Source organism: Phodopus roborovskii, unplaced genomic scaffold, assembly GCF_943737965.1.
Source record: "Phodopus roborovskii unplaced genomic scaffold, PHOROB, whole genome shotgun sequence".
NCBI classification, from domain to species: Eukaryota; Metazoa; Chordata; class Mammalia; order Rodentia; family Cricetidae; genus Phodopus; species Phodopus roborovskii.
In genome coordinates, this window is record NW_026125052.1 from 18420805 (window position 1) to 18448188 (window position 27384).

The 27384-nt window shown below is 47.0% G+C and overlaps 2 protein-coding genes and 3 non-coding genes across 6 annotated transcripts in view; 1 reads left to right on the forward strand and 4 right to left on the reverse strand.

Annotated features, from left to right (window-relative positions):
- On the reverse strand, nt 1-13879 carry Arl4d (ADP ribosylation factor like GTPase 4D). Of its 2 annotated transcripts, none has more exons than XM_051178572.1 (2): nt 13855-13879; nt 1-1246 (listed from the first exon to the last, which is right to left on the reverse strand). In XM_051178572.1, the coding sequence occupies exon 2, from the start codon at nt 1158-1160 to the stop codon at nt 555-557; it is 606 nt and encodes a 201-aa protein (XP_051034529.1). In that variant the 5' UTR covers nt 1161-1246; nt 13855-13879; the 3' UTR covers nt 1-554. The 2 variants fall into 2 exon arrangements, with proteins under 2 accessions (XP_051034529.1, XP_051034525.1); XM_051178568.1 differs by lacking the exon at nt 13855-13879 and adding an exon at nt 2001-2043.
- Nucleotides 8755-8945, reverse strand: LOC127221680 (U2 spliceosomal RNA). The gene has a single exon (XR_007834479.1). It is a non-coding gene; the product is annotated as a U2 spliceosomal RNA (small nuclear RNA).
- On the forward strand, nt 11167-11357 carry LOC127221654 (U2 spliceosomal RNA). The gene has a single exon (XR_007834463.1). It is a non-coding gene; the product is annotated as a U2 spliceosomal RNA (small nuclear RNA).
- Nucleotides 13631-13821, reverse strand: LOC127221691 (U2 spliceosomal RNA). Its single transcript, XR_007834484.1, has one exon. It is a non-coding gene; the product is annotated as a U2 spliceosomal RNA (small nuclear RNA).
- Nucleotides 13798-27384, reverse strand: part of Rdm1 (RAD52 motif containing 1) — a 19882-nt gene continuing 6295 nt past the window's right edge. The window contains 3 exon segments of the mRNA XM_051182904.1: nt 13798-14134; nt 21660-21853; nt 24741-24823. Coding sequence (XP_051038861.1) covers nt 13798-14134; nt 21660-21853; nt 24741-24823 — 614 coding nt within the window.

The window sequence follows — 27384 nt, forward strand, 5'->3', positions numbered from 1 at the left end:
GCTAGAATCATCGAGCTTTAATAACTTACAGGCGAGTGCTAAAAAACAGTAATAACAGAGGACACACAAGGCTTATAAAAAGGCCTGGACATTTACAAGCATGGGGAGGATTCTTGGCACTTTCACAGACACAAAAAGATTGTGACTAGAAAAGCAGCTGAGGAGACCCCCACCCCAACTATGGGGTGGAGGGAAGATGTTCTCCGTTCATCCCAAATGCATTCTCTGGGAAACTTTCTGCACACCCTCCCCTTGCAAAAACAAACACAAACAAACAAACAAATCCAAATAAAACGCTAGGGAAAGAAACGGTCGAGGTAGAGTCAGTGTTTACATTTACATCTCAGGTCTCAGCCCCCACCCTCTAGAGGTGAAGAGCAGAGAAGACACTTCATCTCCCCTCCCCCATGTGGCACCAAAACTGGACTCCCCCATGCTCCTTCAGTCCTTTTGAGGTGGACAGGTCCAGCACCCAGGCTGGCTGAGAGGTCACAGGCCCCGCGGGACTATCCTAAGTACTGACCCCTAGTAGGTAAGGTAGGGGCAGCCTCGCGTCACCGTCTCTTCTTGCTTGCCCGAGGTGCCTTCTTCCTCTTCAGAATCATCTCATACAGGCGCTCCAGTCCTGGCTGCAGGCCCAGCCCGTCCACGGCACTGCAGCCTTGTACATGGGTGAGTGTGGCAGCTGCCAGCTCCCGGACTGCCAGCCTCTTCTCCACCTCGGCTGCACTCAGTGCCCCCGGCTGGTCCTGCTTGTTGGCCAGCACCAGCACGGGCACCCCCTGGTTGTCTGCAGCCTTGCTGATTCGGTGTAGCTCCACCTTGGCCTCCTCTAACCTTTCAATCTCTGCCGAGTCCACTACAAACACCAGCCCATCTGTCCGGCGGGTGTAGGAGCGCCACAGTGGCCTCAGCTTCTCCTGACCCCCAACGTCCCACACTTGGAAAGTGATTCCACGGGACCCCCCCAAGGGCACTCGGATCTTCTCAGTGTTGAAGCCCTTGGTGGGGACACTCTGGACAAACTCCTTGAACTTGAGGCGGTAAAGAAGGGACGTTTTCCCAGCTGAGTCCAGCCCAATGACCACAACATGCAGGGCCTGGAAGTGAGGCAAAAAGGATGAGGCTGTGGGTGCCATGTCAGTCAAGTGATTCCCCATGGTGACCTACGGAGCAGAGCTGGGGCTCCGGTAGAGGCCAGGAGGAGGGGAGGCCTTGAAATGGCAGGTAGCACAAACTGGGTTATCTAAACAAGGAAAAGTCAAGGGAGAGAGAAAAAGAAAGGTTTAGAATAAACACGAACTCGCAATCTCTGGATCCTTTCCTAAATCAACATCTAAAAATTCCTTTTATTAAAATGGATTTTTACGTGCCTCTTTTTTCACAATTAAAAAAAAATTATTTTGAGCATGTATACGCTACACACAGCTTGAGTGTGGGAGTCAGGACAACTTGCACCAGTATGTGGGTCTCAGGGATCTAATAGGATCCTCAGGCTTTGGGGCAGGCGCTTTTAACCGATAAACCATCTCACGTGCCTTCCCTATTCCCCCTTTAAAAAAAAAAAAAAAAAAAAAAAAGGGCCACAGGTGTAACATAGGCCACAGGCATTCTACTGCCCTAGGAGAGGCCCCAGGCCAAAGAAATCCTTAGGTGCTAGAATCCTCGAGGGTAGGACCCTGCGGGCTCGATCCCATGCCAGGTCGTTTTGCTGCGCCCCTCTCCCAGCTTGAGGAGTGGAAGCAGACGCTATGACCTCCATTCCCCGAGAGGAGAATCCTTGCAGGACGAGGCAGCCGGGCAGTGTGCCCGAAGTAAGAGCCCCGATCCGGGTCCGGTTCCCGGTTCCCACACGTCCTCGGCATACCCACACCGTTGACGTGCCCTCGGGGGCTGTGACCGCCATTCCAACTGTCCTGCGACAGTCCTGCCTGCCGCCAGCGGTCCTCCCAAGCCTCAGAAGCTGGCGGCTCTGCACCGCCCGGACACCCCCCCTTTACCTTTAGTGAGCCGCACTCCCCACCAGCAACGACTAGACAACCGAGCGCTGCGCGTTTCAGCCACTGTGGACTTGGCGGCGCCGCTGGTCAGGTTGAGCATTAAAAAAAACCCTGTCTTGACGTCACACGACGCGGACCAATCAGCGTCCCCTAGGCGGAGCACGGAAGCGGGCCTCTGCAGCCCCATCCTGGGGAGGGACGCTCGCTCTACCCGGAACCGCTTTATTTAATCTTTTTCTACCTTATTCCAGTATTTGGAATAGAGCCTAGAATTCATCAGGGCTGATAGGGGAGAAGGACCGAGGGAGCAGGCGTGGCCGCGTCTGACGACAGCAGGGAGAGGAACGGCTTAACACTGACACCACCCATCCCTTTCCCGCAGACAGAGCTGCTGGCCCCACCAGTCAGCTCCCTCTACAGAAGAGTGTGCTCCAGGAGATGCTGACAAGTTCCGTATCTTTTCTCAGTCGTCTTCTAGCATTCTTTGTCCAGTTTTCAACAGTGTTTACCTGGAACCCCCATACAGCTGATTTCATAGTACTAAGCCTGTTACTGAGACAGTAGCTCATTGGATCTGAACTTACTTTGTAGTTGAGGATGACCTCAAACTCTTGAGCCTCCTACCTCCACCTCCCAAGTGCTAGAATTGCAGGCACCCCCCCACACACACACACACTCCCCACCCCCGAGACAGGGCTTCTCTGTGTCACTCAGACTGTCCTGGAACTTGCTCTGTAGTCCAGACTGGCCTCAAACTCATAAAACCGCCTACTTTTGCCTTGGAATGCTGAGAGACACAGGCCACCATCCCAAACTGCTCTGTTTTGTTTATTCTTGTCTTTTGGTTGGTTTTATTTTGTTTTGTTCTGCTTTGCTTTTCTGAAATGGGATCTCACTGTGTAGTCCAGGCTGGCAATCTGTGTGCCTCAGCTTCCTGAGTGCTGAGACAGCTGGCCCCATTATCTCTACTGATTCTCACAATAGCCTGTTAGGGACTGTTGTATGTACCTTACAGCTACAGAGAGCTCCAAAGGGTTAAAGGACTTGTCCACAATCACATGTAGGTAGTATGTGGCTGAGCAAGATCTGTCTGAATTCAGTGCCTGGACACCCACCACTTGGCTATACATCTTGTCACGGGCAAGCCATGGGTCTAGTCAGCTTGAGTGGAAATTCCTCCACCAAGGCTGCTCAGACCAACAGCAGAGCTCCAAAGGCCTATCTTGTTGAAAAAGACTTTAAAAGGCTGGGCATAGTGACAGAGGCAGGGGAATTGCTTAAGTCAAGGATAGCCAGCATTACACAGCTGAAATAAACTTTCAAATAAACTTTCAAAGACTAAGTTCAAAGCCAGGCGGTGGTGGTGCACACCTTTAATGCCAGCACTTGGGAGGCAGAGGCAAGTAGATAGATCCCTGAGTCCAAGGCCAGTCTGGTCTGCAGAGAGAGTTCCAGGACAGCCAGGGCTACTCATCAAAACCTTGTCTCAAAACACAAAATAAATAAATAAATGAAAGTTCAGCTGGTCATAACCACTACAGTCTTTAATTAATCCCTTGCACCCTGGAGGCTGAGACAGCAGTATGGTAAATTCAGAACCTCTCTAAGCTGTATAGTGAGTTCAAGTCCAGCTCGGGCACCTTAACATGAACCTATTTCAAAAATACTGATGGCCCAGGCATGCAGGGGCATGGTAGAGTGTTTGCCTAGTGTGCACAGACTAGGTTCTATCCCTAGTACTGTACTCTGGTGAGTTAGTAAAGAGAAAACAAAGCTCCAGTTGACCTCACACTGGGCCTCTGCATGAGTTCTAGGACTACAGATGCCTCAAAGTTCTTACTCAGTAAAGAGTGACAGGTAGCTGGGCATTGGTGGTGCACACCTTTAATCCCAGCATACAGGAGGCAGAGGCAGGCAGATCTCTGTGAGTTCGAAGCCAGCCTGTTCTACAGAGCTAGTCTAGAACAGGTTCCAAAGCAATACAGAGAAACCCTGTCTAGAAAAACTAAAGAGTGACAGGCAGCTGCAGTTCAGGAAAACACATGTTGAGTTTTCACAGATCATCCAATAGGAGCCTGTTGGATTTTAGAGGAGGGAAAGAACGCCTCAGCTAGAAGCTTCTGGAAAGGCTTCTAGAGACCTAGGACCTGGGTGGGGGCATCATCCTTAGCGACTGCAAGTTCTGGTTTCCCTGAAGGGGAGGAGATGTCACAAAGGGCAATGTGACCAAAAGGACAACAGGATTACCCTTATTAAAAGCTAAAGTGCAAAGAGGATTGGAAAGGGAGGAGGGGAAGTTATTGCCAGACTGCAAGGGTCCAGCCCTTTCCTGCCCCGCCACCTCCAACCAAGTGCCGATGAAAAGGGTTCCATGAGTTTAGCACCAGCATGTCTTGCCACCTCTGTCCCCTCCCTACCACAAAACTAGCCACCTGGCTTGTTCGGCAGTTCAGGAAGCCTCCAAATCCTTACAGTCCTTCAGAAATTAGTCTAGGACCGAGACCTTAGAAAAGAACTTTTTTACCTCCCTCAAATGGAGATGATGGGACAGACTGGAGTGGCAGCTGAAACTGAGAGGCAGGGATGAGCTAGGCCAAGGGCACAGGGGACAAACATCACCCTACAGAGTGGCACTGCATGCCTAAGAGTTTAACACAATTTTCTTTTTGAAAATCGTAAGTGAATCAGGCACAGTGGTACTTCCCTGGGATCCCAGCCCTGGGAGGCAACAAGTCCCAGGTGAGCCTCGTCCAGTGTTACAGAGCAAGATTCTTTCAAAACACAAAAGACCAAGTTGGGTGTGGTGGTCCACACCTCTAATCTCTGCACTTGAGAGATGGAGGCAGAAGGATCAGTTGTGTAAGGTTATCCTCTGTTATGTAGCAAGTTTGAGATCAACCTGGGCTAGAAGACCATGTCTCAAAAACAAACAAGCAAACAAACAAAAACCACTAATAACACAATGGGAGGAAGGAAAGGGAGAGAGAGAAGAGAGACTCTAAAGCAAGGCAGTGAGTATCCCTGAGACTTTAATTACCAACCAGGATTGGGGTATGTTTTCTTTTAAAATCCCTGAAGCATAAAAAGACTACATGACTCATCCAAGGTCACCCACCTCCCCAGGAATTGAGCAAACAATTCTAGCTTTGAACAAAGGCCATAATGACTGTGAAACCGAACACACACAAGTTGTCATGTGCCTGCCATCTTTCTAACACCTCCCCCCCATCATGGGATTCACACCCAAGATGGAAACTGTCACATATCTGATAAAGAAAAGGAAACTGACACCATCACTCCACCCTTTATCTTTCTTGTTTGCCAGGAAGGTGTGGATGGACAAATGGGAGAGAGGAGGTGAGACTGGGAAGATACACAGGAAGGAGGGCCCCCCCCATTTTTGATGGGTTGTTTGTTTTTGTTTGAGGGTGATGGCTTTGCTCAGCGAGGCCTTTTCCTTTTTTAAAGTGCGTTTGAAACAAGAGTTAAGTGACCAGCGTTACAGAAGTGTTACAGACAGATGAGCTGGGAGCCACTGCTCCCTTTTTTGCCTTCTCACCTGGATCAGAGTCCAGCTGTTTACTCAGACTTTGAATCCCGGACGGTAGAAGCTTGCTCTTCTTATCTGCAGCTACACTGACCACACACTGTGTGTGGCATCTGCTAAGCCAGAAATTCTGTAAGATGGAATGATTATACCTAGGACAGTCCCTCTTCAGGGAGCCACGCCTTTAAATGTTTAGCTTGTGAGATTGGTCCTTGAGTCCAGTTTCTGTTAGTAATGTCTGACAAGACTGGACTTGAAACTCTGCATTTCAAAGGGTCAAAAGTTAAAAATTATCTCTCTCTCTCCCTCCCTCTCCCATTCTTTCTGTTTTTCGAGACAGGGTTTCTTTGTATTGCTTTGGAGCCTGTCCTGAAAATTGCTCTGTAAACCAGGCTGGCCTTCAATTCACAGAGATCCACCTGTCTCTGCCTCCAGAATGCTCGGATTAAAGGTGAGCACTACCAACGTTGGGCTTTCAAAATTATCTTTAGCTTCAAACTAGGGTTGAGGCCAGTCTGGGCTACATGAGGTCCTGCCTAAAATGTTGGGGAGGGACCAGTGTCATGGCTTAGCTAGTAAAGGCCCTGGCCCCACAAGCCTGACAACCTTAATCCCCAGAACCCACATAAAAGTAGGAGAGAACAGACTCTGCAAACTTCTGACCTCCACAGGCACTGTTGAACACACACTCACACAGCAATGTACACACACATAAAACAAACTATAAAAGAAAATAAGTAGGGCTGAAGAAGCTGGCTCAGTGGTCAAGAGTACCTGATGCTCTTGCAAAGAACCATGTTCAGTTCCCAGCACCTACATGGTGGCTCAAAGCCCTGTGTTAACTCCAGTTCCAGAGAATCTGAGATGCCCTCTTCTGATCTCCTTGGGCACCAGGCTCACAAAAGGTGCAAAGACATACATTCAAAGAAAACACTCAAAGGTATAAAATAAATAGATCTTTATAAAGATGAGTAAAATATTGGGAGAGTTCCAAATCTCTTGGCTATTTAACAGTTTCATGTATGTAGACTTGTTAATATTTGTTTTTATCTTATGGGTATGGATGTTTTGTCTGCATGCATGTTTGTGTTACATGTGCATGCCTGATTGCCCTTAGAGGCTAGAACAGACCATTTGACCAATGGAATTGGAGATTGGGATGGTTGTGGGCGCTGAGAATTGAACCTGAACCCTCTGGAAGGGCAGCCAGTGCTCATCAGTTAAGCAATCCCTCCAGCCCCATGTGTGAATTTCTGGGGGAGAAAAATAGAGGCCAGGAATAGGATACACCTTATACATTCTTAGTATCCCCAATCCTGATATGCTAAAACCTTAGACTTCAAAGTAAGTAAGTGTGCATTCAGTCCCTTGATAATACACTGGTCCACCCCCACGGGACCCACACCAGGGCCAGCCCCAATTACCACACACCGAGACTCGGTATTTGATATAATTCTGTTGGCCAGTTACTTGTTTCTTATCGGCTAGCTCTGTCTTAAGTATTAACCCATTTTTATTAATCTAAGTACTTCCACGTGGTCTCATCTTACCAGAGAGAGATGGCGTTGTGCTCTCCCCGGTCTCTACACATTTCCCTGGAACTGTCACCCCTGGATATGTGAGGAGGGTTCAGTGATTACAGGCTCTTTTCCCCACAGTACGCCTTGTTCTGGATTAAGAGACCCTGAGATGACCGGTGGAGCTCACCTTGGAATGGCTGAACACATCTCAGCTGGGTGGTGTCTTCCTTTGATATGGAGTCTTAATCTACAGCCCAGCCCAGCTGACCTAGAACTTAAAGTCCTCCTGCCTCTGCCCCCGAGTAAGAGTACTGAGATAACAGTGTGGCATCACCCCTGGCCCCACAGCTTCTTAACCAAGTACTTGTTTGAATGAACAGATGAAGGGTCTGCAGGAGATGCCGGGAGCAAAGCCATGTGCCACCTGGCTACCACTTTTTTGTTTTTGTTTTGTTTTTTGTTGTTTTGTTTTGTTTTCTTCTAGACAGGGTTTCTCTGTATTGCTTTGGAGCCTGTCCTGTAACTAGCTCTGTAGACCAAACTGGCCTTGTACGACCACTTTTCAAATCCCAGTTTTTCCATTTGATAAAGGTGTAGTTGCCCATCACTTTAAGACCAACAAACACTTGGGAAGCCCAAAGGTTGTCTTAATTTTGAGAAGTAAAACTGTTTCAGACAAAGAGACAGACACAGAAAAGACAAAGAGCAATCATACACAAAATCAAACAACTTGCCTTTCATAATGGGTGCTGGAGCAAGGTATGTGTTGAAAGGGCTGTTTTTCCCAAACGGGAACCTCAGCCCTGAAACCAATAACTAATAATAGCACATAGGTCTGGAAATTAGCAGATGCTGCCACCTGGTGGGAACATTTGTCACTGCTTAATTTTCCTTGTATTTATGGTTGTGAGCCTAGCATTTAACCGTGGAGCCCTTAATTTTTTTTTAAGAAGCGAAGATGTTTGGATCCCTCTGATTCCTCACTTTTGTTTGTGACAGTATTTGGGTTTTTTGATTTTTGGTGACAGCATTTCTCTGTGTAGTTTTTGGGCTTCGAACATACAAAAATACGCCGCCCTCTGCCTCCCGGGGGCTTAATTAAAAGCGCCCAACAGTTTAACTTGTTTTTTGAATCTTTATTTGTCCCTTGGAACTGTAATTACAAGTACTTGCGAGCTGCCATGTGTGTGGTTGGAATAGAACCCAGGTCCTCTAGTCAGTGATGGCTCTTAACCACCAAAACATCTATCTCTCCAACCCCTTAACACTTGTTTTGTGAGGAAGACTGAACACCTGAAAACAGGTGTACTCTAGGAGAGGTAGGAAAACATGCCTTACCGATTCTTACTCAAACTCAAAAAATGAGTAAGAATCGAAAAGTATGCTTACCACTAAGTTGGGTATAAACTCTAGCTTACATATTCTAAATCGTGTTTCTTTTATGTAGATACAACTAACTCTGGTCACCCTGAAACGCACGATACACACGACAATGGTAGCCGTCTTCTAACTGCATTAACAGAGGTATCCAGCACTTGCCACCAACCTCCAGCTACTACTTTTTCTCTTAATGCATAAGAGCAAACATATGCGCTACTGCGAGCTAATACAAGCTAAAACTCCTTTAGAAAAACCTTAAAACAAACCAAAAGTCTAATTTTGAAACCAGTATTAGGTAAATCCCCCGGAGGGGTGCACCGTTCCTGGAGGTACTGCAATACCAGGTCGATGCGTGGAGTGGACGGAGCAAGCTCCTATTCCAACTCCTACTTCCAAAAATCCATTTAATATATTGTCCTCGGATAGAGGACGTATCAGATATTAAACTGATAAGAACAGATACTACACTTGATCTTAGCCAAAAGGCCGAGAAGCGATAACTAGCCGCTCACACCGCACCGCGGCACTCACTCGCGCGCTCACCTTCACGTCACGGTCGCCCACGCTCGCGCGCCCGCAGACACGCGCCCGACGCCGACCCTCCTGCTTTATCCGCACCACGACTCTAACTCCACGGAAAGCCCTGAGAGCTGCGTGGGCCGAGGGCTTCTCGTTGCTCTCTTCGCTCCCAGAGTTCCCGGGGAGACGCGGCCGCGTCCTCATTTGCATGCCACGCCCAGAGTGCGCAGCGACTGGAATAGCTCATAGACGAAAACCAAGAAGGAAGTAAGTGTGCTGTCTGACTCAGGTTCTTCACAATGCTTCAGGCACATTATTGAGGACCACAGGAAGTCTTTGCTCTCTCCCTCTTTCCTTCCCCCTTTTCTCTTTCTTTACCTTTGTATCTGTGCCTTGGAGCCTTTTATTTTCTTTTATCTTTTTTTTTTTTTTTGAGACAGGGTTTCTCTGCCTCCCAAGTGCTGGGATTAAAGGCGTGTGCCACCAACGCCGGGCACATAAGTGTTTCATATACCATCCTGAACTACTAGCCTAGGTTTGGCACCATCTCCAGTGAGTTGGGCACTCCCACATCAGTCGTTAATTAAGAAAATGTCCATAGACTTGCCTACCAGACAGTCTGCTAAAGACATTAAGTTTTCTCTTTCTAATCCACCCTTGTCATGTAGACAAAAACCTAAGCAGCTGAATGAGTTTGCCCAACATGCACTGGTTGGATTGTTGACGGTTGAACCTAGGGTCTTTCCTTGCTGAAATGATCTTTCACAGAGCTGCAGCCCCGCCTCCTCCTTTTCGTTCCTTGTGTATGCCAGGTGGACCTCAAACTCATTAAGCAGCCAAAAATGACCTTGGTGTTTTTGATCCTCCTACTTATACCCCCAGACTACTTCAAAGTCAGGTATGTGACATGAGGCTGGGTTTTATGTGTTGCTGGGGCTCAAATCCAGGTTTTTGTGCATGCTGGGCAACCAACAACTCTACCAGCTCTCTTTCTCTCACTCACTCACTCACACACTCACACACACACACACACACACACAAATTCCCTTCAAGGATCTCACTGCCTGTCTGCCAAGTTCTAGGATTATACTTAACAACACACTGGTGCTTTCCTCCTCATACACTAAAGTACCAGAACTTCTCGAATAGGGAGTGGGAAGAGGCTCCAGGCATCAGTCTTGGTGGTAGAGATATTCCTCCTCAAAAGTGTTTCTGTAATTTCAGTTGGGCAAAGCTTTTCACTGCATAGCCTGGGCCAGCCTGGAACACTAGGTCCTCCCATGGATGGACCAGCCTGTGGAGTTCAATACATCTGAGCCACAAAGCTCAATCCAACGTGAGTTTCAGTCTGATTTTTTTTTTTTTTTTAAAGGAACTGCGCGGCCGGGTGTGCTAGCCCACAACTTTAGAGAGAACCAGGCAGATCTGTGAGTTTGAGGCCAGCTTGATCGACATAGCAGGTTCTGGGATAGCCAGGAATAAATAGACACTGTCTCAAAATAAGGAACCCGGCTGTTGAGGCAGGCGGTCTGAGCTTCCAAGGCGACAGACTCCAGTGGAAAAAAAAGACGAACAAGGAACGAAGGGAGACAGGGGGCCGCAAAATACCCACAGAGCAGTGTTACAGCAAAGGAGCTGAAATTCCAAGGGCCCACCGTCCCTCCCTTGAGCGGATCCGAAGGTGCCTTCCCCGGGGCCGCACTCAGGCAGAGGCCGCACTCAGGGAGGGCACCCGCCCCCCGCCCCGTCCCCTTCCTTCCCCTCCCCTCCGTCGCGGACCAGACGAGACGCCCAATGGACTAGATGTAAAGGCGGGAGGTAGTGTGGTGGTGTTGGTGTCGGGACCCTCTGGAAGGTGAATACTGACAATTCTGTGAAAGATTGCGAAGAGGAACCGGCCAGAAAGGCGGGCGCGGCGGCGCGGTGCAGCGCAGAGACGGAGGCGCAGACGGAACGCGCTGGGCGTGGTATGCAAATGAGGACGCGGCCGCGTCTCCCCGGGAACTCTGGGAGCGAAGAGAGCAACGAGAAGCCCTCGGCCCACGCAGCTCTCAGGGCTTTCCGTGGAGTTAGAGTCGTGGTGCGGATAAAGCAGGAGGGTCGGCGTCGGGCGCGTGTCTGCGGGCGCGCGAGCGTGGGCGACCGTGACGTGAAGGTGAGCGCGCGGGTGAGTGCCGCGGTGCGGTGTGAGCGGCTAGTTATCGCTTCTCGGCCTTTTGGCTAAGATCAAGTGTAGTATCTGTTCTTATCAGTTTAATATCTGATACGTCCTCTATCCGAGGACAATATATTAAATGGATTTTTGGAAGTAGGAGTTGGAATAGGAGCTTGCTCCGTCCACTCCACGCATCGACCTGGTATTGCAGTACCTCCAGGATCGGTGCACCCCTCCGGGGGATCTCTAACACTGGTTTAAATAGAAGATGCACTCGTTTATTTGTGCCGATTATCCCTTTCTCTTTGGTAGTCTGACCGGATTATATTACACGCATGATTGAGACACATACACTGACTCAGGAAAACTGAACAGGCAAGGACTTCGAAAGGCAAGAAGCACAGTGTATGCATGCCACAAACTTGTCTAAAGAGGTGTATATTCATTCAACTTTCACATAACCAGAAAAGTTCGCAGAAGACAAAAAGGCCGAAGAGTTGGTAAAGAAGAGCATTTTCTTCTTGGGTTCAATGCTCTTCATCAACCCAAGCACAAAGGAAAAGTGTCCACTGTGCAGGCAAACACTCCAAAACCTGGCGATGGTGGTGCACACGCCTTTCTTTATTTAGCAGGGGGAATCTCTGTAATTCCAAGGACAGCCTGCCTGTTCTATGGAGCAGGCCCAAAAGAGACCGTCTCAAAACAAGCCGGGTGGTGGTGCTTGCCTTTAATCCCAGCACTCGGGAGGCATAGGTGAGAAAGAGTTCGAGGCCAGATTGTCTCCAGAACGAGTTCCAAGACAAGCTACAGAGCTACACAGAGAAACCTTGTCTTAAAACATTAAGAGCCCCCCCCCAAAAAAAAGCACGATAAATATACAAAAAGCAAACACAAAACAAACAATTGCCAAGTAGGTTTAGGATATTCCAGATTGTTAACAACACGGTGTCCTTGCTTATGCCTTTAATCTCCTAGGCAGGTGAATTTGAGTTCCAGGTCAGCCTGGTTTACACAGGTACATTCCAGGACCACAAAAAATAAATAAATAAATAAATAAATAAATAAATAAAAAAATAAAAAAAAAATCCTTATGACTTAAGAAAAAACCGGGTAGAGAAAACCGTAAAAGAGTTGAGGAAAAATACCAATCCATGAGTGCCTGATCAAAACTGTATTTAGAACTGGCCATCCAATCCCTCCCCCAACCCTCACGTCCCTTTTATGGGGAAAGATTAGGATTAATAGAAGTGCATATAATTGTTTTAGCTACAGGACAGAAAAGGCTGCCTGTGGAGTTGGTAAGCTGCTGCCGGGATAATTGACAGTTAAACTGAGGTAATAAAAAGTGCGATAATTTATGTAGAAGGGGAGGAATCCAAAGTATTTGGGAAGACGTTTTCCTGAAGCAAAAGGGCAATAATACTACTTCACAGGTCAGAAGTTTACAAAGGCAAAAGGGTGGAAATTGTATGGTTTGCTTAAGACACGGAAACTTAATGTTGTGAGGTATAGAGACTAACAATGTGGTTCTAATTCGGTTTCACAACGGAGAGACAGTGTCTTGGCTCAAAAGAATCAGTATTCAGTATTGAGAAAATTATCATTCTACCAAAAGCAATTTAAAGATTCAGGTCAATCCCAAAAAAAGCTAATGACTCGTCATAGATTTTGGGGAAGAGGGGTTGCCTTAAAGTATATATAAAGCATATATAAAAATCATAAAAGATCCTGGAAAGCCAAAGCAATCCTGATCAAAAATATTGCTGGAGTTACTTACACATGGTTTCAAGTTATACTCACAATAAAAAACAGGAAAAAGACACATGGGCCAATGGAATTAAAGGAGCAAGATAGAAGACCACATAGTCCTGTGGTTTTTAACAAGAAATACACATTGGAGAAAGAAGTGGTCCAAGATTGTCTACGACATACAAAAATAATGAGTAGATAGATAGATTCTAATCTCTTACGACATACAAAAAATAAACTTCAACTGACCTCAGGAAAATAATTAAACCTTCAGAGGCCCTGAGTTCAATTCAAAACTATCCGATACCCTCTTCTGGCAGGCATTATACATACATAAAACCTCAAACTGCCATAGGTAAAAAGCAGGGAAGAACACATCAATCAATAAGTACAGTGAACAATGAAACACAGGAAAGTCCTGTGGTGCCGACACAGGCTCCCACTGAGGCAGGCGGAATTCTGAGTTTATCAGCCTTGATGAAAGAAAACTGGATACAAGAAACATATAAAGACACCACTGTACTATAAAACTACCCACTTCCATGAAAGCAAATGAAAACCTTATTATGTATATCCTGCCTGGCAAGGAACTTTGGGCCCAAGATTTGCTCCCTAGCTCCGAGTTCAATTTGAATCGTGAAAACTAATTTGGTCAGAACCGCTTTAAAATAAACCCACATTCCTGATACTTTTTACCCAAATAGAAGGGAATGCCCAAGGATAGGACTCTTTCTTTTAGAACAGTATTAGAGATCCCCCGGAGGGGTGCACCGTTCCTGGAGGTACTGCAATACCAGGTCGATGCGTGGAGTGGACGGAGCAAGCTCCTATTCCAACTCCTACTTCCAAAAATCCATTTAATATATTGTCCTCGGATAGAGGACGTATCAGATATTAAACTGATAAGAACAGATACTACACTTGATCTTAGCCAAAAGGCCGAGAAGCGATAACTAGCCGCTCACACCGCACCGCGGCACTCACCCGCGCGCTCACCTTCACATCACGGTCGCCCACGCTCGCGCGCCCGCAGACACGCGCCCGACGCCGACCCTCCTGCTTTATCCGCACCACGACTCTAACTCCACGGAAAGCCCTGAGAGCTGCGTGGGCCGAGGGCTTCTCGTTGCTCTCTTCGCTCCCAGAGTTCCCGGGGAGACGCGGCCGCGTCCTCATTTGCATGCCCCCGCCCAGCGCGTTCCGTCTGCGCCTCCGTCTCTGCGCTGCACCGCGCCCGCCTTTCTGGCCGGTTCCTCTTCGCAATCTTTCACAGAATTGTCAGTATTCACCTTCCAGAGGGTCCCGACACCAACACCACCACACTACACCTCCCGCCTTTACATCTAGTCCATTGGGCGTCTCGTCTGGTCCGCGACGGAGGGGAGGGGAAGGAAGGGGACGGGGCGGGGGGCGGGTGCCCTCCCTGAGTGCGGCCTCTGCCTGAGTGCGGCCCCGGGGAAGGCACCTTCGGATCCGCTCAAGGGAGGGACGGTGGGCCCTTGGAATTTCAGCTCCTTTGCTGTAACACTGCTCTGTGGGTATTTTGCGGCCCCCTGTCTCCCTTCGTTCCTTGTTCGTCTTTTTTTTCCACTGGAGTCTGTCGCCTTGGAAGCTCAGACCGGAAATATTCGGTGATCCTCCTGCCTCACAGTAAATCAGACTTTCACATATCTTTAACACCACCACTTGGGAGCCAAACACAGGCGGATCTCTTAATTCCAGGCCAATCTAGTTTACAAAGTGGGTTTCCAGGACAGCCTAGGCTAACACAGAAACTTTGTTTCGAAAAGCAAAAAATAAACTATCCAAGGGGGGAGGGGCTAAACAGAATAACCACCACTCCACAGTGGATAGAAGTTTATGCCTGGGGGGGGGGGCGGAGTGGGGTAGGGCTGGAGAGATGGCTCAGGGTTAACATCAGCTGCTCTTCCAGAGGTCCGGAGTTCTTATTCCCAGCAACCACATGGTGGTTCACAACCATCTGTAATGGTATCTGGTGTGCCCTCTTCTGCAGCCATACGTACTATATACCAAATAAATACATAAATCTTTAAAAAAAAAAAAATCGTGCCTGTAATCCCAGCATTAAGGAGGCAGAGGCAGGCGCGATCTCTTCAGGAGTTGGGAACCAGAATAGTCTATATAGTGAGTTACAGGCCAACCAAGGGCTACATAGTGAGGTTCTCAAAAGAGAAACCTCACAAAGGAAAGGAAAGGAGCACCTTAGGGCAGTGGGTCCTACAGGGGCAACTTTTAGGTTTCTTGACAGGAACAGCTAGGGCACTGAGGCTTCATGTTTTCCAGCGTGAAGAGAGTGAACCTACCCCACTAACTTTCCATTGACCTTCAAACCAGGCATTAGAGTGCCCACTTTCACACACCACACTCATAAGTGCACAATAATAATAAGCGAAGCCAGGTGCTGGAGAGATGGCTCAATGATTAGTAGCACTGACTGCTTTTCCAGAGTTCTATTCCCAGCGACCATAGCAAGAGGGCTCACAACCAGCCATAATGAGGTCTGGCGCCCTTTTTTTTCAAAAAAAAAAAAAAAAAAAAAAAAAAAGAAAAAAGCTTATTTAAAAAAATAAGCAAAACCTTAATTTAGAAAAAAAAAAAAATCAACCTAGCAGTGTTGGTGCGCATCTTTAATCCTAGCACCTGGGAGGCAGAGGCTGGTGGAACTCTGCCAGTTCAAGGACACAGAGAAACCCTGTCTCCAAAACCAAAAATAACAAAAACTCCGAAAACCAGAGCTGGGCATATTTGACTCACACCTATAATCCAAGCACGCAGGAGATATAGGCCAGCCAGAGTTATTAGGGAGTTCTAGGCTATCCATGAATACCCAGCAAGATAGTCTCAAACAACAAAAACAATTATTTAAAAAACAACAAGAACAAAAAACAAAACAACCAAAACCCAGCAAATTCTGTCAAGAAGGCAGACAAAAGGTGGTTCTTATATACAGTGCTGGTACAACTACAAACCAGTCTAGCTCCCATGGAGGTCAACATTGTGGTTTCTCCAAACGAACAATATATTTCCACACAGTACAGCTATACTGTATTTACCTCAAGGACTCCAAGTCAACATATCACAGACACTTTCAAAATCTGTTACAGTCCATGCCTAGTAGTAGTTATGGATCTGTCCCCAGTGTCCAAAACCAGGAATGGATAAAGAAAATGTGTTATATATACAATGCAACTATTTTCAGCTATAAAAAAAAAATCACATTAAGTGAATTAAACCACTCAGGTACTTCCTCTTTACCTATGCTTCCCAGGTTTTATACAGAAGAACAGGAGTGCGGATAGAGCTGAGAAAAGGAGATATATGTTAAACACGCAACAGATGCATACATGCACAAAAGCTAAAACACACATATTAGGGGGAGCCAGACATAGCGGTTGTTGTGTGATAAAAACGTTCTCTGGGGAGGCACAACACGTAACTTCTCACCCAGAAGGGATCCCAGAACAGACCAATGTATCGATACCACAAAAGTTCAAGACAGTTTCTCTGTGTAGCTGTGGCTGTCCTGAACCATGAATTTATTGGAGTTCCTTACAGGAAGATGGGTGAGGGGTTACTTACAGGAATAGAAATGACTCAAAGACACATCATCCCAAGGACCACCCCGGCATGGTTGAGAGCTCACAAAGGCTGGAACCTGGAGCAGCGTGCACTGATTTCAGGCAGCTCAACAGGTGGGACTAACTCTGTTCCAGGCAGTGTTTCGTCTGCCAGTCTTAGCAGCACAGCTTTACTTTGTGAGGACTCAACTATTTTTCTGTTTACTCGGGCAAGGGGGAGGGGGGAATCTGGTCAGTTTCAGGGACTTCCTGAAGCTATTTTGAGTTGTTTACCTTCCTGCTTAAGGAGCTTCCTGCAAGATGCAATGTTTTAATCTTAGAGGAAACTGTTACACAAGTGTTGTACTCCTGGAAGTTTGGGAAATGAAGCCTAGAAAATTGTGAATTTGGGGGCCAGGCTAGGCAACAGTTTTCAGGACACATTGATCTGAAGAGTTCAAGGCTATAGAAGGAGATTGTCTTGCAGTATCCTGGTTAACTAGAGCAAAACAAGCTTTTGTTTACAGAATCTAAATCGGCAGTTAACCCTGTGACCTATTATCTTGCATAAACAAGACTAGGCAATTACAAAAACAGCCGTTATCAATCCTAACATTTCTTAGGTCTAATTTTGCTTTATGACTCTCATGAGCACAGTAGTGCTAAACTTTTGAACATAAAGCTAGACACCAACATAACACCTGCCACCACAAGTTATAGAGCATTTACTTATTATGTGAAAAATCCTAAATTGGATCTTATGAACGAAAATCCCTAGAAAGAAGCTTATGTCTGGCTATGAACATAAAACTCCCGAAGGAGTCTGTGCCTATAAAGAGTGGAGTTTCAGTACCTGTGTAGGTTCAGAGCCCAATTATCTTGGGCTAGTTTTAGCCTCTGGGACAGTCATGACTTGCCCCACAAGTATCTTAACTAACACCCTGGTGTGATAATAAAACCTTAGGCACTAATAACTTAGCAGAACACAAGCTCCCATCAACCTAAGAGCTAAGATGATCAACAGATAGCATCCCAGGCCTGTAAAATAGCTCTATCTCTCTGTATCTGCCTCTTGGGGGTACACACCAATGTATTTTGTTTTTATTTAAAAAAATTTTTTTTTTCCAGCAAGGCAGTGGTGGTGCATGCCTTTAACCCCAGCACTCTGGAGGCAGAGGCAAACACATTTCTGAGTTCAAGGCCAGTCTATCTACAACACTACACAGAGAAACCATGTCTGGGGGTTGGGGATTTAGCTCAGTGGTAGAGCGCTTGCCTAGCAAGTGCAAGGGTTTTTCTTTCTCGTTTTTATATACCAACTGTAAGGGTCCAGGCATTACTCTGGTCAGCCCAGGGTTCCATGAATACTAATTTGCAGGCAGGTGTAAAGAACCCCTTTAAAAGTCAGGCCCCTGCCCACTTGGCTCTCTTTTGCCTTCCGGTTGCCCCCTCACCCTCCCCCCCTCGGTTGCCCCCTCCCCCTCCCCCCCTCTTTCGGTACTACACGTGGGCGCATTGAGTCTTGTTTCATTAGCTCCAGCAAAATAACACCACCAACCCCAGTTCCTTCCCCTTCTCCTGCCCCTTCCCACCCCCGCCCCCTCCTCAGAGGGGGTAAGTCCTCCCTTCGGGAGTCAACAAGTCTAGCAAAGTTGAGGTGAGACCAAGCCCCTCCCCCGTCACACCAATGCATTTTAAAAATTGCCTTGATTTATGATTTTCTTTATTCTGTAAAACTATAAAAACCTCAGGAAACTGCTTTCACATTGGAGCATGGAATTTGGGGGAACCTAAATCTGTTCCTGGGTCATGGTCACACAATGTTGAGGGGAACCCCAGAGCAAAGCTAGCATCTTAACAGCCATCTTTCCCATTACTCTCTTAGATAATAACATACTGGTAATTTTCCGTTCCCCTATGATTGTTTTGTTAAGCATATGATGCAGCCTGGCCCTTTAAGAGTCCCAGCTGCATGCTTATCATATAGCAACTTCTCTTGTAGCAGAACATCTGCATTCTGCTTGGAAGGACTTAATGCCTCCCTCTGGCCCATTCCCTCATTTCTCCACTACTTAAACCCTGTGGTTACATTCATTAACCGAGACTTGATCAGAATACTGTCTTGTCTCATGTCCTCCCTCCTTCAGGGACTGACCCCTGAGGGCCGGGGCACAATGGCTCCAGAATAAACTGTCTCTTATTCTCTTTAAGATGAGACCTGAGGTTTTACAATGTCTAGGGGGACACTCTCAGGGTGAACAGGGGATTAAATGCCGTTGAAGGGACCAGACCCTTACTCAGCCCCCTGACTGGCAGCCATGACAGGCTGCAGAAAAGACTTAGCAAGACAAGGGCCCCTGACTCAGCAACATGAGCTGAGCTCCCGACCTTGCTAGACCTTGTAGTCACTAGTCACATATCCTCCATGTGCCAAGGAACTAATCGGAAGTTATTTGGCAGGCTCTGGACCGCAGAACATAGCGACTGCCCCTGGGAGGGACTGGAGGTGTAGCAATCTTTCTGCTGCTGTAGCTGACCAATCAACTCAGGATGGTTGCCTGAGCTCCAAAGTGCACCAATCCTGAGACTGTTGTAGACCCCAGCCCTCCCCTTGTTCTACCCCTACATATCCCCTCCTCCAATACTGCTTGACGTGTCCCCCCCCCTTCGCCTGCTTCACCCACTGTTTCGGATGGACAGGGGAACCGAGTTAAAGTCTCTTTGCTTTTGCACCGGACTGGGTCTCTTGCTGACTCTGGGGTTCAGAGTTTGGACACAACACTGTAACATGAAAAATAAGGACCTAGAGACTGATATTAGGGTTCAAGCCTCAAGCTGAAGATCAGAAAAGCAAAGCATCCTGCCACTAGCTTCTTATTCCACTGTTGCTGGAATTTCTTTTTCTTTTGAGACAGGGTTTCTCTGTGAAAGACCCCCAAGATACCCCAAGAGTTCGGAGCCTGTCAGGGGGAAGGCCCTTGCCCCCAAGAGATGAGACCGGACCACTGGATGCAAGTGCAAGAGGTTATTTATTGTTTACACAGGTACCTGTGGACGCTTCAGTCTTTCGGGGGACTGAGCGTGCCGAGGTTAAAACTCAGGCGGTTTATATAGGGTTGGGGTAGCAAGAAGCAGGCTTTACAGAAGCATGGTTACAGGGATTTCATTGGTCCATTCAATTAAGGCAATTGGGGTTAACCAAGGACAGAGTTGCTTATTCGGGTTGGGCACAAAGAATACAAAGAATTCAGTTATGACTATCTCAGCATTCTGGTGGTCTTGATAGAATGCTCCCAGGACCTTCTGTTCCCAGATATCGTCCTGCTGACCTTGCTTTGGTCCAAGCTGCAGACCACAGATATCTGGTTGGCGTTGGATGAGAGCAGCACCTGGTTCCCTCCTGTACTTTTCCCATAATTTGACCTTGGCAAATTGACAAGAGCAGTTCAAACAGGCAATATGCATAGTGGGGGTCTTTCATCTGTATTGTTTTCAAGTCTGTCCTGCACTCGCTCTGTAGACCAAGCTGGCCTTGAACTCCAGAGACCCAGTTGCCTCTGCCTCCCGAGTGCTGGGATTAAAGGCATGCGCCAGCAGTGCCTGACTGTTGCTGGAATTTCTTGTCTCGCTAAGTCCTACCACGCTTCTCAGCTCCAAATAACATCTTTGTTGGCTGACGGTGAGGGCTTCTCATCGGCTAGCTCTGTCTTCAGTATTAACCGGTTTCTATTAATCTAAGTATTTCCACATGGTCTTACCTTACTGCAGAAGGGTTTGTTACTCCTTCCTCTGCTACATGGCACCCCTTCCCTTCCCTCATCTTCTGCCTACCATTCCCAGAAGTCCCCTCCTAGTCCCGCCTATCTTCCTGCCTCTATTGGCCAATGTTTTATTCATCAACCAATAAGAGAAACCTATATACAGAAGGACTTCCCCCATCACTCTACCTCAGACTGAAAGACGGTCCTGGCTCCACCAAAACTCAGACTGAAGCCTCCCCTCAGTGTGGCTGGGAATCTTGAGACTTCAATGTCTTACTATTGTCTATGTGGCTGGAGACTGAATGCCAGCTCTGAGACCTTGCTCCTGTCTTATCCCCTAATGCTGGAATTAAAGGCTTGTGGTCCCAGGTGCTGGGATCAAAGGCTTGAGCTCTGTTACTCTGCACTCTTTGTGTAGGCAGGCCATGGTGGCCTTGAACTAACAGAAATCCATCTACCTCTTAATTCTGAATCCTGGGATTAAAGGTGTGTACCTGGCTTCCATGATGTGTGGCTGATTTTGTTTTCTGAATCCTCAGGCAAGCTTTAATCATAAACAATATGTCACCATTGAATGCAATCAGAACAGTAGCACACACTTGTAAGGAGAGGCAGCAGGATTCTTGCAAGTTCATCCTTGCTCTGAGGAGTCGGAAGCCAGGGTTTTTAGCACGTGCCCTTCCCCTTCTCACGAACTTACCCTTTCCTAATAAACCGTCTTATATATCCCTCAAAAGGGGAAGAATGTGAGACCAGCCCAGGATGTCCTGGGCCATTCAGAGATCCACCAGTCTGACCAAGAACAACTTCTCACCAACAGGAGGTTTACTCAGACACTAGCTCCAGGCCAATAGCAGGACTCGGGACTCCCAAATGCAGTGCCAAGCCACCTCAACCAGAGGGTTATAAAGACAAAGAGCACAAACTCACATCCTGTCCATGTGCAAGCTTTTGTTTAACAGAATCAGAAATAGCGGGTGACCTTATGACCTTGCATAAACAACAGTTTTTGTTAAAACTGTAGACCAGACAATTGCAAAACAAACGAACAAACAAGCAAATCAACCCTGAAAAGCCTTAAACATTTGGAAGTCCATTTTTGCTTTATAGTTTTCTTAAGCACAGCAATTTCGATCGGGTCAGCTGGCTCACAACTGCCTATAAATCCAGCCCTGGGAATTTGATGCTGTCTTCTGGCCTTGTTAGGCACAAGTGCAAAGCTTCTACACCCGAGTAAGCCTCTCCGTCAATGCAGCAATTCAAGTCAGACTCAGTTGAACTGAATTGGAAAAAGCCCACGTTTAATGGGCTCCCCAGAGAGAAGACGGGAAAGGGAGACTGGAAAAACCAGGAGTCTGTTCTCTGGGGGGCAGTTTAAATACCCTGTGGGAGTGGTCTTGAGCATCTCCGGGGAGGAGCCATTATTTGACAGGCAAGTTCTGGGCCTCACATTTGGATGTTCGAGGATGCCAGCGGCCCGCTGACCAGAAACGTAGAACTTCCTGAGAAAGTCAGACGGCAGGGCCTCTCACAGCCAGGAGTGTTATGCGGTTCTTACAGCTTCGGTTCCTCCTCTTCCAAGCTGAAATCCGAGAGACATTCTTCCTCCCTTTGGCTGGACTGATCCCATGGAAGGCAGCTGACCTGCAGGGTGAAGGTCAGGGTGGTGGCGCATATGCACTGCAGTGGTTACTCCAGGGTTGCTACCCTGTAACCGCTCTCCATTGGGTACCATGGTTCCCGAATCACCACTGCTTGGCTGAGCCAGGACAGACTCTGTGATTACTCCTAAACTTCTGCAGACGGATTTGGGGTGGGTAATTCATCCAGAAGTTTGTATCAAAGTGGAGAGCCCTTCCACTGGCCTGGGAAAACACCCGCATCCCACATTGACTCACAAACATGGCTAGCACTTCACAGAGACCCACCTCAGACACCACACAGGGAAGAGGCCTAGCTGTCTTCTTTTCAGTTTTATAATCATGCCTTCGTCTTGGGTGGGGCTGGAGAGATGGCTCAGCAGTTACCAGTATGCACCTGCTCTTCCAGAGGTCCTGAGTTCAGTCTCCAGGACCCACATGGTGTGACTCACAACCACTTGTTACTCTGGCTCCAATGGATTTGAAGCCTCTGGCTTCCTTACACATCTGCCCTCCGGTGCACATAACCAAACATACCTGTGTCCTGACACAGCTGGGCACATAGTGCTGGTTTTATTTATTTATTGGTTTTCTGAAACCTTTGGAGCCTGTCCTGGAACTAGCTCTGTAGACCAGGCTGGCATCGAACTCACAGAGATCTGCCTGCCTCTGCCTCCTGAGTACTGGAATTAAGGGTGTGTGCCACAACACAGGGCAAAAGCTAGACTTCTTGAAAGTGAAAAATGTTACTGGGTTATAGTTCATTTAGTAGTATGCTTGCTTAGTATCTTAGTCACTGGTCTATTGCTGTGAAGAGATATCAAGGCAACTCCTTTTTTTTTTGTTTGTTTGTTTTGCTTTTCAAGACAGGGTTAATTACTCTTTGTACTTGCTGTGTAGACCAGGCTGGCCTCAAACTCAGAAGTCAGAGATTTACTTGCCTCTGCCTCCTGAGTGCTGGGACCAAAGGCATGTGCCTCCACTGCCTGGCACCAACCCAACTCTTAAAAAAGAAAGCATTTAGGCTGGGCAGTGGTGGTACATGCCTTTAATCCCAGCATTCAGGAGGCAGAGGAAGAAGCAGGCAGATGTCTGTGAGTTTGAGACCAGCCTGGTCTACACAGTGAGTTCCAGGACAGCCAAGACTGTTATACAGAGAAACTACTTCTGGGGGGGGGGAATCAAAAACAAAACAACATTGTGGGGCATGGTGGCACAAGCCTTAATCTCAGCACTTGGGAAGCAGATGTGGGTGGATTTCTGTGAGATCCAGGTTAGCCTGGGCTACAGAGCAAGTTCCAGAACAGCCAGGTTAACAAAACAAAAAGAAGTTTCCTTAATTGGTTTTGAGACGGAGTAGGCAAGGAATTAGAAGAGGTTACCAAGGAAACTGCAGCTATGTAGCTATGTCTCCTTCTTAGACAGGGAGTTAGTGGATGGAGGGAAAAAAAAAAAAAAAAAAAACAAAACCACAAAACTGCAGTGGACCTTGGGACCTTTTCTTCCTAGTGTGCAGAGCACCTCTTTATGAGGAGCATCCTTGACATTCTTCTGGCTACATAAAGATAGCCCATTTGCCCAACTGCCATTTATATTCCTCTTACCAGCAGAGGGTCTGTGACTCAGAAGATACAAGCTTCAATGTAACATCACTTGCATTGTGCTAACATAAATGCACACACACATACCCATGCACATACCCACGCACTCACATGCACACGTGCATGCACACACACACTGACCCACAATGATTTAGTAGGGAAAGCTTTCTAATATCATTCTTCCTAACTATTGTTCTACTACCCACCTCACAAACATTCACAAAGCCTGTCAAAAATCCACAACACACAGCCCCCAGTACGTCAGTGGGTAAAGGAACCTGCCACACAGGATTGGCAACCTGAGTGCTTCAAGGAACCCAAGTAAAAAGGTTGCAGGACAAAACTGACTTTACAATGAACTCTACATGCTCGAAATGGCAATCACGGGAGTCTCTCTTTGTCTCTCTCTCTCTCTCTCTCTCAGGCATAGCTGGTAACAGTAAAAGAATGGACAACACATGCCAAGGACTACTATCCTCACTTTGGGGCAGCCCACCCTAAGCTCTGCCTTGTTGACCAAGCTTCTGTTTGCACCATGTCTCCACTGAATTCCTTCCAGCAAGAAGACAGAGCCAGGGAGAAACACTTGTCCAGGAAATCCCTGTTTTAAAGCTGAACTAAACCATTGCTTTCCATGGAGGAACTTCACTTTTTGAGAGGACAACCACTCTACCTGTTCAAAGCAAATCACTTCAAAGTTCTGGGGTACAATCAGTAATCAAAAAAATCCCTAAATGACGCTCCCATGAGACGGAACACATTTTGGCCACTCTGCTTTAAATGTATCTTCTATGTAATAGTGACTGTTTCCTTGAAATGACTTTGGCAACTTACTTTCTGATTAAGACATTTGTATACCTGATTTATATAAAGGTCTTTGGCAAAAATTGTACAGGAAGGTCTTCTGCTGGAGAGAAGGGGAAATGTAGAGGTCTAAATAACACTGTATTAATGTATCACTGAACTGCCCTGTTCTGTGTGCTCTTGGGACTCCTGGAGGAAGTTCTGGAAAGATCGCTGCTCAGATCGCCTGGCTTCCTGGAGCAGGGACTCCCACCTGTCTTGGGGTCATAGTCCTCGTCGGGCTCTCAGCCACCCCAGTTCCCTTCCAACTCCACACAAGGGCAGAGGCCAGGGCTAGGCGTTCAGGAAGAGCCCCCCAAATTGCCTGTACTTCCAAAGTTTGCACTTCCTTGAGAATGCCGCATAGTGCAGTCTCCCAGATTCTGCTGGCTGCTTCGGCCTTGGCTACCCCAGCTATGGAAACCTGGAGCTTCGGGCCCCACATACCTGGATTAGGCCCCTCAGATCTTCACTTGCAGGATCTATGGACTCTGCACTGGGTCTGTACTCCACCGCGACCTTGCCACTTTCTGAAAGGGAGAGGATCACAGAGTTTTTCCTTGTTCTTGAACTTCCTACATCCAACAGCCACACCCAATGAGCTCTTAGTTTCTAAAAGCTAGAGGAGGGCACGTCTCTAGAAATGTCGTATGTCACACTGCAGTTATCAATAGAACCATCTGCTTAAAGAATATATGAGCAGGGCCATGCATGGCAGTGTGCCCGGCAGACACAGGCAGGTGGGTCTCTGAGAGTTCCAGGCCAGCCTGGTTTACATAGTGAGTTCCAGACCATACGGGGCTATAGAGAGACCCTATCTCTCTCACCAAAAAAAGAAAGTATAAGATATCAAGTATGTTTAGTTCGAACAACTTTGGTATCTTTGTAAAAAAAATATTTGTTATGTATATAGTGTTCTACCTACGGGTATGCCTATGGGCCAGAAGAGAATACCAGATCTCATTGTAGATGGTTGTGAGCCACCATGTGTTTGCTGAGGAGCCGGTGCTCTTAACCACTGAGCAATCTCTCCAGCCCCACAACTTTGGTTTCTTAAGAGGCAGGACTAAGTGTAGTGAGATAGTCCTTCTGTGGCACTGACCACGCCCATTGGGGGTGGAGCCATGGGCGGAAGTGACCTGTGGAAGGAGGTTGGAGGGGGCGAGGAAAGGCGCTCTCTTTCTGGTGTGACTCGGACAGGAGAGGATCGGGTTGAATTTCCTGGTGTTCATCTGTCTAGGTTGTAAGTTATTTCTCCCTGAATAAACATCTATTCGGCCTATTTGTTTATCCTGATCCTTATTTACCGCAATAACTAAGGGATAGCAAGAAAGTGGAAATAAAAATGTTCAAATGGCTGAAGATTGAGGTATAGGTGGAAGGCAAAGGGAATTCAAACCTAGCATAGAGAGCACTAGATTAGAAGCAAGAGTCAATTTTCTACTCCTCAAGAAATGAACTTCCACAAAATACAAAAATGTTTCACATTTGTAGCCTCCCACTGGTAGAAACTGGCCCTCTTACATATACAATACAGCACTCCTCACATCCAGCCACACACAAAGGCTTCTGGTCTAAGGGGTTCTGAGTTTATATAAGGAATATAGCAGATTAGAGAGACAGAAAGAACTTAGGTACTTAGCCTGGTTCTTTTGTTTATTATGTTCATTTTATGTGCATTAGTGCTTTCTTTGCATGTATGTCTGTGTGAGGCTGTCAGATCCCCTGCAACTGGAGTTACATACAGATGGTTGTGAGCTGTCATGTGGGTGCTGGGAATTGAATTCAGATTCGCTGGAAGAGCAACCATTGGGCTATCTCTCCAGCTCCTGAGCCTAGTTCTTAAAGGTGACCACTCGGAGCTGACAGTTGCTGGCAATCCTAACTAATGACCATGGCAGTCATACTTTGACAAGAAGGCTGGCTGGATCACAGGGCTGAGGCCAACTGGACTCACCTCTTACATGCACAGAAAAGCCTCGATGCAGGGAATCTCAGTTGCTAAGCTGTCAGGGTTATGAAACAAGAAAGCAATCCTTTTGGAGACTTGTTGCTAAATCCCAAAAGGTCACCAGTGTCAACCTCAATGGGAACATGATGCCAACACCAGCATCACGGCCACAGCCAACACTTCCAAGAAAGAAAGCAGCTGATGATTCCCTACCATGCCCGTCCCATACGTCAGCATCACAAGTGAAAAAATGAGCCAAACACTTCATATTTGAGGCAGGTCTCACTATGTAGCATAGGCTGGCCTCGAACTCATGATCTTCCTGCTTTGCACCCTTAAGTGTTCTAAGATCAAGGGCATGTACCACCATGCACAGAAAAAGATAAATTCTCTTCTATTTTCTATTTAAGATTTACTCATTTTATTACTTTTAGGTTATGTCTATGTATGTGCTTACGTGTCTGTTGTTGAGCCATCTGATGTGGGCACTGGGAACTAAACTTGGGTCCTCTGGAGAAGGGGTGGTGTGTGTGTGTGTGTGTGTGTGTATTCTTCACTGTTGAGTTGTCTCCTTCCTCATCATCAAGATTAATTTTTAAAACTTTTCTGTGTGTCAGTGGCCACATACTTACAGCACAAAAACTCTTGACTCAACAACTCACTTTTTAAGAGAGAAGTGAACAGAGATTATTAACAGATTTGTGGCCTTTCACATAAGCAGAGCCGGTGCTTTTTCACAATCTCGGTATTTCATTTACTTTTATGATGTCCCTTAGAGGTAAGAAGATCCTCTAGCCTGTTTTGCAGATGAGAAGGCAGCTTAGTAAGTCTACAGGTCACTAAGAAAAGAAAATCAGTACACAAACCCAGAAGTCAAAGCTCATAAACCCTATTAGTGACAGGCAAGCAAGAGAGAAATGGCCACAGTGATGAGGTAAGCCCTTTGACACCTATACCTAAGGAACTAGAGTGTTTGCTGTCACTTTCCTCATAAACGTGACGAGAAACAAATCCGAGCTCACTGCCATGGAAGAGTTCCATCACTGAAAGTGACAGACAGCAACACTTTCATACTGTTTATGTTTTGTTTGTTTGGTTGTTGATTTTTTTTTTTTTTCCGAGACAGGGTTTCTCTGTGGC

Excerpts from the sequence above, each read along its gene's own strand:
- Arl4d (XM_051178572.1), bottom strand. The coding sequence starts at position 1,160 with ATGGGGAATCACTTGACTGACATGGCACCCACAGCCTCATCCTTTTTG.